Raw genomic sequence first — 12,218 nt, forward strand, 5'->3', positions numbered from 1 at the left:
CCCCCCCCCCTTTCCCCCCCGCCCCCCCCTCCCCCTTCCCCCCTCCTCCCCCCGCCCCCCCCCCGCCCCCGCCTCCGCCTCCAGCACCCATTTCGCCCCAGGCAGGGGATGCTATTTGCCACGGAAATAAAGTTCAGATTTCTCTCCCCCCCACCCCCGCCGCTTTCTGAGACCAGAAGTGGACTCTCAGGCACCCATCTTCCCCCTAGCACTACACACCTGCTCCCCTTTAAATTCCTAATCTGGTTTTGCATATTTAAGAGGAAACACTCTCCCCCCCACACACACACCCCAAAACCCCACAACCCGGGAGGTGCAAAACTGCCTCCTGCGAGTATCAAAACTTAACAGACTCTCTAGTTGTTTTTGGCTTAACAAAAGGACAACAAAGATTTTACTCCGGGTCCTCCTGTGGGGTGACTTTTCTGTATTATTCAAATACGCATATATTATACATATATGTTTTTCCTTTTTCCCCTTTGATTTTTTTTTTTTCCTCCTTAACAAGAAAATCTTCTCGGTCCCAGGCAACCGCTGCTGCCCCTTTGATGTTTTGGTACGCCTTGCGCATGCGCCTCACATTAGAATTACTGCACTGGGCAGACTAAGTTGGATCTCCTCTCTCCAGTGAAACCCTCAATCCCGTCCAAAACTAAAGGGATGTGGAGAGTCCGGAAAAAGGGCTACTTTGGGATCTGGCCGTTCCCCTTAATAATCGCCGCTGTCTGTGCGCAGAGGTAAGTGTGTCTAGCGTTTCTCTTTCCTTTTTCAGTTTGAAAGGCTCTGTCTGCCTACCTCTGTGAGCAAGGATCTGTAGTGAGGATCAGATAGATGCTGAAGCGCTGTGCCTGCTGTCTTATTGATGCCTGTTTATTGTCTTTTCTTTCTTTAGTGTCAATGACCCTAGTAATATGTCGCTGGTTAAAGAGACGGTGGACAGACTCCTGAAAGGCTATGATATTCGGCTGAGACCAGATTTTGGAGGTAATGGGGTTGCCTTGGAAATAAGAAACAGCCCAGCAGCTGTAGCCTAAGCTGTCTTTTGAGCTTTGTGCGCTGTCTTCCCTCTCCCTCATTGTGGGTTGCCTGTGGTGTACTGAACATGTCTCTGTGTTACAATATTGAGAAACTGATCCAAACTTAAGCTGATTTGTTACTCTCCAGCACTTAGATGGTCTTTCAGAGAGACCCTCTTAGCCTGTACTGGTGACTGCTGTCCTTCAGCTTCACTGTTTAAATCCTTTGCTTCACTGTCTTTGTTTCCTTGAGATACAAACCTCTTAAGTTTGGTTAATGGTGTGCCCGGTGAACCTGGCTTACTGAAGGCCATCGGGAAAATTTTTGGGGACAAGATATGCAGACAGTTGGTTGAGAAGTCGCATTAACCCCCTGTGCCCACCTACTTTGGAAGAGTTCTAGCCATGGTTTAAATTGGCTGGTGTCTGGATATTATCCAGTCCTGGAAACCTCACTGCAGGGGGCAGTGGGGTGGGGGGGGAGGGGCCTGGGGGGCTCGGAGGATAGGGAGGGTAGTGGGAGAAGGGCTAGAGACCTTTCTTGCTGCAGCCTTAGATACACTGATATGCCCATTTAATTTTACTCCAGACTCTAACAAAGCTCAAAGAGTTAAAACGTGCACAGAAGCGGGGGGTAGGAAGAATGAGGAGGGGGTTTCAGTGCAATATATAACATTTCGCTTGCGCTAGCCAGATTCCGGTGCTTTTGTGGTTGTGTGTATTCTCATGCTAAGACACCTACATATGTAGACAGACGTGGAATCCCTCACCCATCAGACACGTGTGTGCCTGTTCAATAGAGCATTTCCCAGAGGAGTACCTGTCACTCTTTAAAAAGGAGCAGAGAATTGAAGAATTTGAGTGTGAGCAGTGGGAAGGGATTTGGGGCAGAGTGTCCCGTGCCCGGGGACTACTCTTGCTAAGAATGCATGAAGTTCTGAGAAGTCACGTGGCTGGCCATTTTGGTTTGCAGGTCCCCCTGTGGCTGTGGGAATGAACATTGACATCGCCAGCATCGATATGGTTTCTGAAGTCAATATGGTGAGTATTGAGGTTTATGGCTGTGTCTCTGCAGACCTTCATTTGGGGACAGGAAGGAGAAAGGATCCAACTGGTGAGGGTGGGGTGTGCATGAGTATGTGTAGGAAGTTGGGTGAGGGCAGGGCATTTTGCTTTGGAACCCACTGTCTTTGAGGCTTCAGAGCTGGCTCTTTCTGGTCCCTAAAGATTTTTCCAACCTGGTTTGAAATTGTGGGACTTGGCGAAGAGGGTGTAAACTGCATCACACGTTCACGTGCAAAACTCAGCCACATGCAGGAGAACCCCTGCAGGAGTCACATTTCCTAAGGTTCAGTGGGAAATCCACTTCATCAAGTGATTTTTCTGAGTTTGGGGTGGGGTCAGGGAAGGAAAGAAGAGGAGAGAAAAGGGAAGTGTTTTGATTTGACATTTCACAGAGAATATAACCTGGGAACTAAACTGTAGTGGAGAGGCTGAATAAATGACCCTCGGATACTGATATCCACTTGTTGCTTTTGGAGCCGGCCTCTTTACAGCTGATGGCAAGCCCCGCCGCCTGCCCATGGCTCACCTGCTCCTTTAACCCCCAAAATAAATAAAATAAAAATTGGCCACCCTGCTTTCAAAAGGTAAGCTCAGACCTATGTGTCATCTCTGGTCACTTCTGCAATGGTATTCACCGCATGTCATAAGCCTGTGTGATTTATGGACAGCAGCACTCCTTAGTGGCCCCCTCTTTGGTCTTGGGGCAAGTGCTAAGAGAAAAAGCCTCTGTCTTTCCCTCCCGGGAACACTTGTGTGTATGTGTGTGTGTGGTGGGTGGGTGGGGGGGCGCCGAGGGGAGGGTTGCTTCATGCAGGAGCTCCCCCTGCTGCCCATGTTGGGGCACTGCAGACATACAAGACAATAAGTGTCCCAGATACCCCTGCTTACTTGCGCCATTTCTATAGTGACTTTTCTGCTCTGTGTTTTTGAAGTTTTCACCCTTGGAAAAGTCTCTAGAAAGGCCACATTTGAATGTAAGATGCCAGGGTTACTTTCAGTCTTAATAGGATACAGCACATTGCAGAAAATTGTATTGTAGTGTAGTTTTGCCTGGAAACAGGATGCACTGTTAAAGAAGAGGGTCTAGTGTGTAAGGTTTTATGCAAAACAGTTCTAAGCCAGCCATCAGGACTTGAAAGTTAGGACACTTATTAATTCACTCGAGAGCCAAATACTAGGTAGTGGATATGCTCTTAACGTCATATAAATTTTCATCACCCCAGAATTCAAATATAGAGGAAGCTCAAATAACCAGCCCAACCTTATACAATGTCCAAAGATAGGTGATAATCCTGAGCTGTCACAAGCTTATGAAACATCTATGACTACTCCAGAGAACACTCAACTCTTTCAGTGATGTTTTTAAGGACGTGTATCTTGTTATATTCTAATTATTGGGAAAGCATTTTATGATATAGGATATGAACACAGACTGAAGACACTATTGGATGATTCAGAACCATAGATTTCCCACACATTGTGAGAATCTCCTGTGTGGGTAGAGAATATTTCTTTCTTGGGAAACTAAACATTTAACTTCTCAGGTATACAAATATTCACTTTTGTGAAATTTTAGAGGTCTTTCATCAGTTTATATTTTGAATTTTACCATAAAAATAGAAAATGTCCTCATGTGAGTACCTGCTAAGTCCTAGGTACTTGAATCTAAATTGTGTGGCTAAAAAGAAAGTGATACGGAAGTCAGGTGTGGTTCTGTGTGTCCTGTCTTTTGAATTTTGATTTACTTTTGCTCTTTTCCTACATTTTATTCTGTCACCTTCCTCTTCAGAGCATCAGAAAGGTGAGACTTTATGGAAAAATTAAGAAATATTTAGAATCTAAAGAGACAATGATGAGATGATTAGAAGTTGCTGCATTAGAACTTAGATGTATAAGTTAGCTGAGAACTTAGACCTATTATATCCCAAAATGGTTTAAGAGTAGTGGCATTGTTTTCTTCTTCTTAAGTTTTGTTCATTTTTCACCAGCATGCAGCATTTTGGAGAGGTGTCAGAGCTGGACATGATGCCAAGATCTGCTAGTCAAAATATAGACCCAGTTAAGGCGAGGTGTCATCTCTTAAAGCTATTTACTGTTGCAGAAAAGTCACGGGATGTTGAAAGTGCAGAAACAAACGTCAGGTTGTAAATAGGCCAGTACTGCAGCATTAATGATTAGAACCAAGCATTAAAAATTCCATGCTAGATTCCTTTCTTAGCCTACTGCTAACACACGTGGACTTGTCCAGACACAGTTTTACTTGTTGAAAAATTAACACTTTTATGATTAACAGTCATAGTGACTTTAATCCTTCAAAGAAAAATTTTGTGATATGTGCTATTTTTTAAAGTATGGTTATTTGATTTGAAGCAACAGATGGGAAATTCCATCCCTGATGTCTAAATAAAAGAAGATGTTTATGGCATATTGCCCACTGTATACAGGTCTAAAAGGGTTAGGATCTTTCGATTAGATTCAGCTCTGAAAGAATGGTTGATTGATTATTTAAGTGAAACCTCAAAATTGATTAACGCACATGTTTCTGCCTCATTATCCTTTGTGGCCTGCAACCTCTGGTAATTGTAGCTTTCTTTTATTGTAGCAAATCTTCCTTTGAAGAATGGTAGGCACCAGACCATTTAGACCCGTCATTGACTCATTTGTACTGAAAGGAAAAATGGCCCATGTCGATGTGGTGCTCCTGGTAAATGGCAAAGATAGAAAGACCTGAATACTAGTTCTGCTTCTGCTGTTCAGTCAACTTGAGGGAATTGACAGCCCCATGGGGCTTGGTTTCTCTTTTTTAATATATATATATATATTTATTTATTTATTTGGCTGCACCTGGTCTTAGTGGTGGCATGCGGGATCTTTAGTTCTGGCATGTGAACTCTTAATTGAGGCATGTGGGATCTCGTTCCCTGACCAGGGATCAAACCCGGGCCCCCTGCCTTGAGAGCATGGAGTTTTAGCCACTGGACCACCAGGGGAGTCCTGGGGCTTGATCTCTTCACCTGCTAAAAGGGAATAATAGTCCCCGTTTACATATTTTAGGTGAGTACCAGAATTAATAAAATGATGCAAGTGAAAGTACTGGTGTCCCATGAACATAGCTTATATAGAAGACTGAATATCAGCCTGTCACTAAGGAGACCCAGTGTCCATTCCAGCCGCTGCCCTAAGTGTACTTGGGTCAGTGATTTACATTACGTGGTCTCAGTTTCCATATGTTTGAAATGAGAGGGACATGCCAAATTGACTTCTAACTCAAAGTTACATGTGTTTCTGCTTTGGTTTATTATAATAGCTCTGTTGGGTACAAAGAAGTTCCAGGAAACTTGGAAATCCAGCATAAATGTTAGAAAAATGCAGAATTCCTAAATGGCGTGCAGTTCTGAGTTCTTAGGAGGGTGATGATGGTATCTTACTCACCCATGTGACTCAGGTGACTGTTGATCCAGTGGAAGATCTCTGGAAGAACACGATCTCAATAAGAATGTTCCTGAGCAGAAAGCTTGGCTTTAGAATGAAACATTTTTAGATGTCTTGGTTAAATTGGCAGGACTCTTTTTGTTAAGATTCTTTGATGAAAATGCATTTTAAGATCCAAAATTGGCTCTGAGGATTATGGACAGAAATAGCTTTCTCTTCATTTAAAGCAGATTCTTCTCCATCTTGGAACAACACATTTGCCAACCGAAGAGTGAAGCAATATTTCACTTTTGAGGAAAGCGTTCTAGTAAACATATACACAAATTACCTTTTTATGGAATGGCAAATGGTGAAAAGTGCTGCCTTTTTTTTTTAAACAGATGTTTTCTTGCATCACCAGCTGCACAGTTTAAAATTCAATTCGACACAAATACTTATTTAGCAGCTACTATGATCCAGCTATGTGTTAGGCCATAGGGACAGAGCAGCGAACAAGAATGACTTGTCCCCTGACCTCATGAAACTTAATATCTTGGTGTTTACTATCGTTAATTCTACTGCAGGCTCCTATCATACTTATGTTTAACATGAGCATTTTCTCTAAAAATTTTTATGAGCAGCCTCTTGAGGACCTAGTTGTCTGTATCTCCCATGCGTTCCTTTGTCACTTGTTGATTTCACCATTCATTTGTTATTTGATATTTCAAATTGCCTGATATGTTACATATTTATCGTCTTCCTAAATGATTTGTATAAAATACATGTAGCCAAGGTTATAGTATCTCTCTCCATGTGGTTTTGCTCTGTAAACAACGGTTGGTTGGAAGTTTGACTACATAGTATCATATATGTGGAGAGACAGAGCATGGACTTGTAGGCCTCAAATTCAAGACACTTTTTAAATTACTATTTAAATCAATGAATGTGGAAAGAATCACAGTGTAGGACCACTGAGTTCTTTGAAAGCAGAAATACACAGGGCATATTGGAAATACAGAATTCTGAGGTATTATGTAGAAATTACTAGGTGAAGATGGGGGTTAGAGGTCTGTGGATAAATGTTTTAAGCAGAAAGAGTGGCATATAGGAGAAAAAACAGGAAAAATAAATGGGATTAGGAATTTGCAGGTAGCTTTAAATGGCTGGATTTGGGAGTGGGAGTGAGGAAGTGATAAGATTTGGTATTGAGATCATAAGTGGTGATCAAATTATATAGACCACTTTTGTAGCTTGCAGAAGAGTTTACATTTTGTTCCAAAGGCTGTAGGGACCCATGAAAAGATGTCAGTAGGAGAATCGCTTGAACAGATTCACACTTGAGGCAGATGCTTTAGAAGTATGAGGGGTGCAGCAAGATCAAAGGTTGGGAGATAAGGTGAAAATCCATTGCAAAAATCCGGAAAGAATTGATGAACGGAGACAGGGATGTAAAGGAGAAGATACAAAATCAGGGCTTTTACGAGGCAGAAGTGGCAGGACTTGGTGAATCCTAAGTTTCTGATGGTTTCATTTATTGATATGGGGAACACCAAAAGGGCAGCCAGTTTGGGGGTGGGCTGGGGATTGTGGTGTGTGGGAAGACAGTTCATTTTGGGAAACGCTGACTTTTCTCCACACATGGAACCTCCAAATGAAGATTGGAAAATACAGGTCTGGAGCTTAGTAAGAAGTCATGACTAGAGAGATGAACTTGGACATTGTCAGCATATAAGTGGTACTTATAACGGTGTGAATGGATACAATTAAAAAGGGAAAGTGAAAGGACAGCAAAAAATGGGGATCTGGTGAGCACTGTAATTTAAGTGGTGGAATGCTGAAAAGGAGCCCACACAGATTAGTAAGTAGCTAAACAGCAGTCAGATGGTAAGAGAATCCACAGATAATAACGTCTTCAAAGCTGAGGCACAAGAGAGTTTAAAAAGGAAGGAAATGGTCAGCTGCATCAGATGCCACAACGATCAATTGAAATAAGTTCTGAGACTTGTCTCCCAGCTATAGTAAGTAACAGGAGCGCATTGGTAAATGTAGCGAGAGGAGTCTTAGTGGTTGAAGACTACACCTTTGAAAAGTGTGGATCTGAAGCAAAGTCGGGAGAGGGCAGCTGCTAAAAGAAGTCATATATCATTTGGAGAAGTACCCCTAGAAGGGAGTAGCTTGCAGATACGAAGCAGGAGCTGGGGTGGGTGACGGGATGTGGAGCGAGGGGAAGGAGTTGTGAAGACTCACCGACCCAGGCTTCATTCTCAATAAATAACGCATGAAGCTCTCCTACCCAATTTTAGCAAGCTGTCGTTTTCTCGCCTTCTTTTCCTTCTCCTGCTTCCCCTTCTCTTCCCCCTCTACTCCCCCTCTGTGCAATGCCCAACATTTTCCACCATCACAGCACTAACATAAGAAAATAATCACAATTATTGCTCATTGGGCCCTTAACTTGTGCAGGTATCCTCTTGATGTGTATTATCTCATCCAATCCTCCTATAAAAGCAGCGGTATGGCTAGTGTCCACCTTTTTATAAAAGAGGAGCCTGAGGCCCAGAGAGGTTAAGTGACTTATTCAAGGTCACCCAGCTAGCAAATGATTGACTTCACATCCCTCAATCTTAGCCCTCTTGTTATACTGCACTTTTAGATGTAGTAAGGCATCATTTAAAAAAAATTATTCTCATTCCTTATGGACCTGTTTTGTTGTAGTTGTTTGTTTTTATTTATTTTATTTTATTATTTATTTTTTTGGAAACAGTGGGTAGATCAGATAAACTAATCCTATATGTTACTGTTACTCCTCAATCTCTCCACCATGAAAAAAAATCTTAATTTCATTAAAATGACTTTTTCAAATAGGTACTTTATTCAGTGTGTATTAAATATAAGACATGGTTTCTGTCCTTGAGAAATTTATACTTTATATTACATCTATTACCAGGTAATAAAGGAAGATTTATATAAGATCTTGAAAAGTCAAGGATGTTGCTTGTGTCATGATTTCTTTCATTATGAATGGGTGCTGTTAACTTGTCTAATAATTTTCCTATTGCTCCAACAGAATCTGTCATATAACCATTAAGGCCAATAGCTGTCACAAAATGTTGGATGATAAAGTTCAAGTACTGTGTCAGTGGTTTTAAGCTTTGGGTGGACACTATGTGAAAAGACCCTTTCCCTTTTTTTCTTTTATTATCAATTGAATTTTTTCCATTGAAAGCACATTTTTGTGAATTCTGATAAGTTACTCCTGTGAATAATCTCTTAAAAGTGGTTGAGTGTTTTTCTTCTCTTCCCGTATCTTTACTCCCTCTGCCCCACACAGTGTAAATGAGGTTCATTATAAAGATTACATCTCAAGAAGATTTATTCATCAATTTTTAAACAATTATTGCACATGATATAGGCAGTTTATAAATCATTTTCTCTGGGTTAACTCTTAGGGCAGGTCCTTTGCTGTTGCTTTGTAGGACCCTAAACAATGCCCTTGCTCGATTGTGACATGAAATAAAAATCTGACTGTGAGCTTACCCTGCAAGAGAAGGAAGGGGAGGGAAATATCCCAAGTTTCATATTTTAGAAGCACCTCAAAGCATGCTTTAGTGTGATCCCTCCCACCTCCTTGTTAAATGGTCTTGAGAATTTCTATAAGAATGTAAATCAGAGAAAGTCCTTTTCTTAACACTGTGAGAGGGGTACTGACTAATTTCAGGGTGGGGCACTGGTTTGTTTTGAAATCATTCATTCTGTAACATTTATTTGTGATCAGTGCTCTTGGCATCGTGACCAGATAATTCATTGTTGTGAGGGGGCTGTCATGTGCATTGTAAGATGTTTAATGGCATGTCTGGCTTCTATCTACTAGATGCCAGAGGTACCCTCGCAGTTACGAAAACCAAAAATGCCTCCAGATATTGCCAGATGTGTCCTGGGGGATGAACTTGTCCTCAGCTCAGAACCCCCAGTGTTGAATATGGTGTTGTGCTTTTGTCTCCAAACAAGTTGAGAAAAGAAGAGATTTTCTCATTGAGTAATGGCTTTCATACTTAATCACCATTTTCATTTCTGTTTTATGGTACATTATGACAAAGCCAATTTTAAAAGATCAACAAACATCAAAGGTAAAAATTATCCATATCCCCGCCACTTCATTAAAACTGTTTTAATTTGCCTATAATACCTTCTACTTCTTGTCTATTTGCTTAGTCATACTTTGCACATTACACTTAGTTATTTGTAGAGAGAATTTTATAGTCTGTCTTTTCACTTAACAGACCATGAGTATTTTTGCAGTTTTATGCCTTCTCTAAAAAAAGAAAAAAATGCACACCTTTATTACTACCAGTGTAAACTGATGTGTATTCTTCTATGGCTTTTTGGTGATCTTACAAACATATACAAACATATGAATATATTGACATTTTCTTTTTTATTGTATATTTTTTCAAAAAAATTTTAAAATACATTTTATAGATTATTCCTCATAATTCTTAGCTATAGGTTATTTGAAAATAGATATATAATTTACTTATAAACTATTAACCACTACATAAAAATCATATATAAAATAGAGAACTGGATTTAAATAGCATAAATGGAAACTTTTAAATTTTATCTATCAATTTGATTCTCATTTACACAGCTACTCTTTCCTCTATTTTTAGCCTGATATTACTCAACTTTTCCAAAATTATTTTACATTTTTAGATGACACAAAAATACTTTGAAACACACAGTTAAAAGAGGAATGAGAAAGTAGATGGTTATGAGTTTTTAAAAGATACAAGATTTACATGTTCCTTTCAGATATGCATTTTATTTGCAAAATACGTATTTTATTAAACAAGGAGAAAAATGGGTCTATATTATTCTGTCCCTATTTATATGGAAAAATATGGCCATGTCTTTAACCCATTGTCTCTTGCCTAGTGCTCATTTTGCTAAACATTCTATTGGCATTTTTATTGCCAAGTCTTATTTTCCCTGCTCTATAATTTGGCACGTACTGCCCACTTACCTGCCAAGAGGTCTTAACTTAGAAGTAATTGCTTGGGCAATTAAAGATGAAATAACTTTTCTCCTAACCCAATAGCCAGAATTAAAGTAATGAAGTTTTTAAGGTGAATCTACATGTATCTTAGAAAAGTGATACATGAATAAGCCATGGCTAAATATTAGAGATATTGAGGTGTGCGAATGTATGGAAATTGTCTGCATCCCAGTGCCTAGCACAATGCCGGACAATTAGTAGATACTCAACAAATATGTGGTGAAAGGAGTTGTTGGAGGGGGTAATGGAAAGACTGCAGTATATCAGGCTAACAGGAAGTATTTATATAATGCTCCTTAACCAGCACCATGTCAGTTAGGCTATTTTGTGGAAGGATATGAAATGGTTCTTACACTAGACCTAAGGCTCACTCTGGAGTCAAGAAAGAGTGATCTTCATTGCCTGAAGAGGGAGGTGAGGGTTGATGGAGAGAAGAGTGTTTCAGATCGGTGGGAGAGCAGAGTAGTATATCCCTGTGGTAGAGGAATCAAAATAAAAGGTTGAGATCCAGGTTTTTACAGTGGTTCTCAGGCTTTACTGTGCAACAGAATCACCTGAATCTCATATTAATATTTGTATTTTCAGGGCACATGCCCAGAGTCTAATTCAGGAGGTCTAGGTTGGAGTTCAGGGATTCGCATGTTTAAAATCTCTCTATGTGACTGACGTAGGTACTGTCTGAGGGCCACTGTTTTAGGAACACTAGTTTTATAGTGAAGGTGGAAGCTAATACAATCACTAATAAAGGAATTTGACAACAGAACTGGTCTCTAGTTATCATATGAAGTTTTGCGATGAGAAAGCTCCAAGTGGTCAGGGTCGGTGGGATTTGTAGAAGACTTGGTGGAAGAGGGAGAGCTGGACTGAGCAAGAAGGATCAGTGAAATACGAATGGATAGAAAATAAGGAGAACCGTCCTATGGGAGTCAGTGGGCGTGGAGACAGTATGAAGAAAGGCATTACATGTTAACAATAATAATATTGCAAAAATAAACACTTAGAGCACATATAACTATCCCACTTAATGTTCACAAAAATCTCATGAGCTAGATAATAATATTATCATCCTCTTTTATAAGTGTAGAAACAAGGACTAGAGGAATTGTATAATCTCTACAGAGCTAATATACGTGGACAGGAACGGTAGGGTGCATATGAAGGGTACATCTATGTATGGTGAAGCTTAATTGCATAAGTCCTTGGCACCTGTGCAGAGGAGACACTGAAATTTCTGGGGTGGATGTTAGGAATGATGAGTCTTAAGCACCTTCACAAAGAATAAAAGTAATGGTCCCTTACTAAGGGTAAGAATGAGAGAGTAGAAAAACATTTTCCAGATCTGATTTTTATTTTTCTAAAATGCCCCTTTGAACCTTCATACTAATTTTTTTTGACACAAATGATGAAAAGAATCATAGTTCTATATTTTAAAAGGTCAAACAAAGTTTGTGAAATGGGGGGAGGGATGAGCACCTAGCACAGGGTTTGATGCTATGAATAAATTAATAATAGCTGCATCAGTTATTTAGTTTTAAGAGGTCTGGATAACATCAGAAATACTGATATTTTAACATACGTTTTAGGATAATATGATTTGACTATTCCTTCCTGTTTAAAAAGATAGCTATTTGATTGGTGGTTAGTACTAGTAGTAGTACACATTTACATGTAGG

General features: G+C 40.1%; 1 protein-coding gene across 3 annotated transcripts in view; it reads left to right on the forward strand.

Moving 5' to 3' along the window:
* The window catches only part of GABRB2 (gamma-aminobutyric acid type A receptor subunit beta2), a 306,620-nt gene that overhangs the window by 792 nt on the left and 293,610 nt on the right, over nt 1-12,218 (forward strand). For 2 of the 3 annotated variants that reach the window (XM_007464397.1, XM_007464399.1), the window contains exons 1-3: nt 661-737; nt 893-984; nt 1,990-2,057. In XM_007464397.1, the coding sequence (XP_007464459.1) occupies nt 661-737; nt 893-984; nt 1,990-2,057 (237 nt within the window). Of the gene's footprint in view, nt 1-508; nt 738-892; nt 985-1,989; nt 2,058-12,218 lie in introns of those variants that run through there. The other variant, XM_007464398.1, reaches the window with a different exon arrangement.

This window comes from Lipotes vexillifer, unplaced genomic scaffold (genome assembly GCF_000442215.2).
Source record: "Lipotes vexillifer unplaced genomic scaffold, Lipotes_vexillifer_v1.1 scaffold95, whole genome shotgun sequence".
Lineage (NCBI taxonomy): Eukaryota > Metazoa > Chordata > Mammalia > Artiodactyla > Lipotidae > Lipotes > Lipotes vexillifer.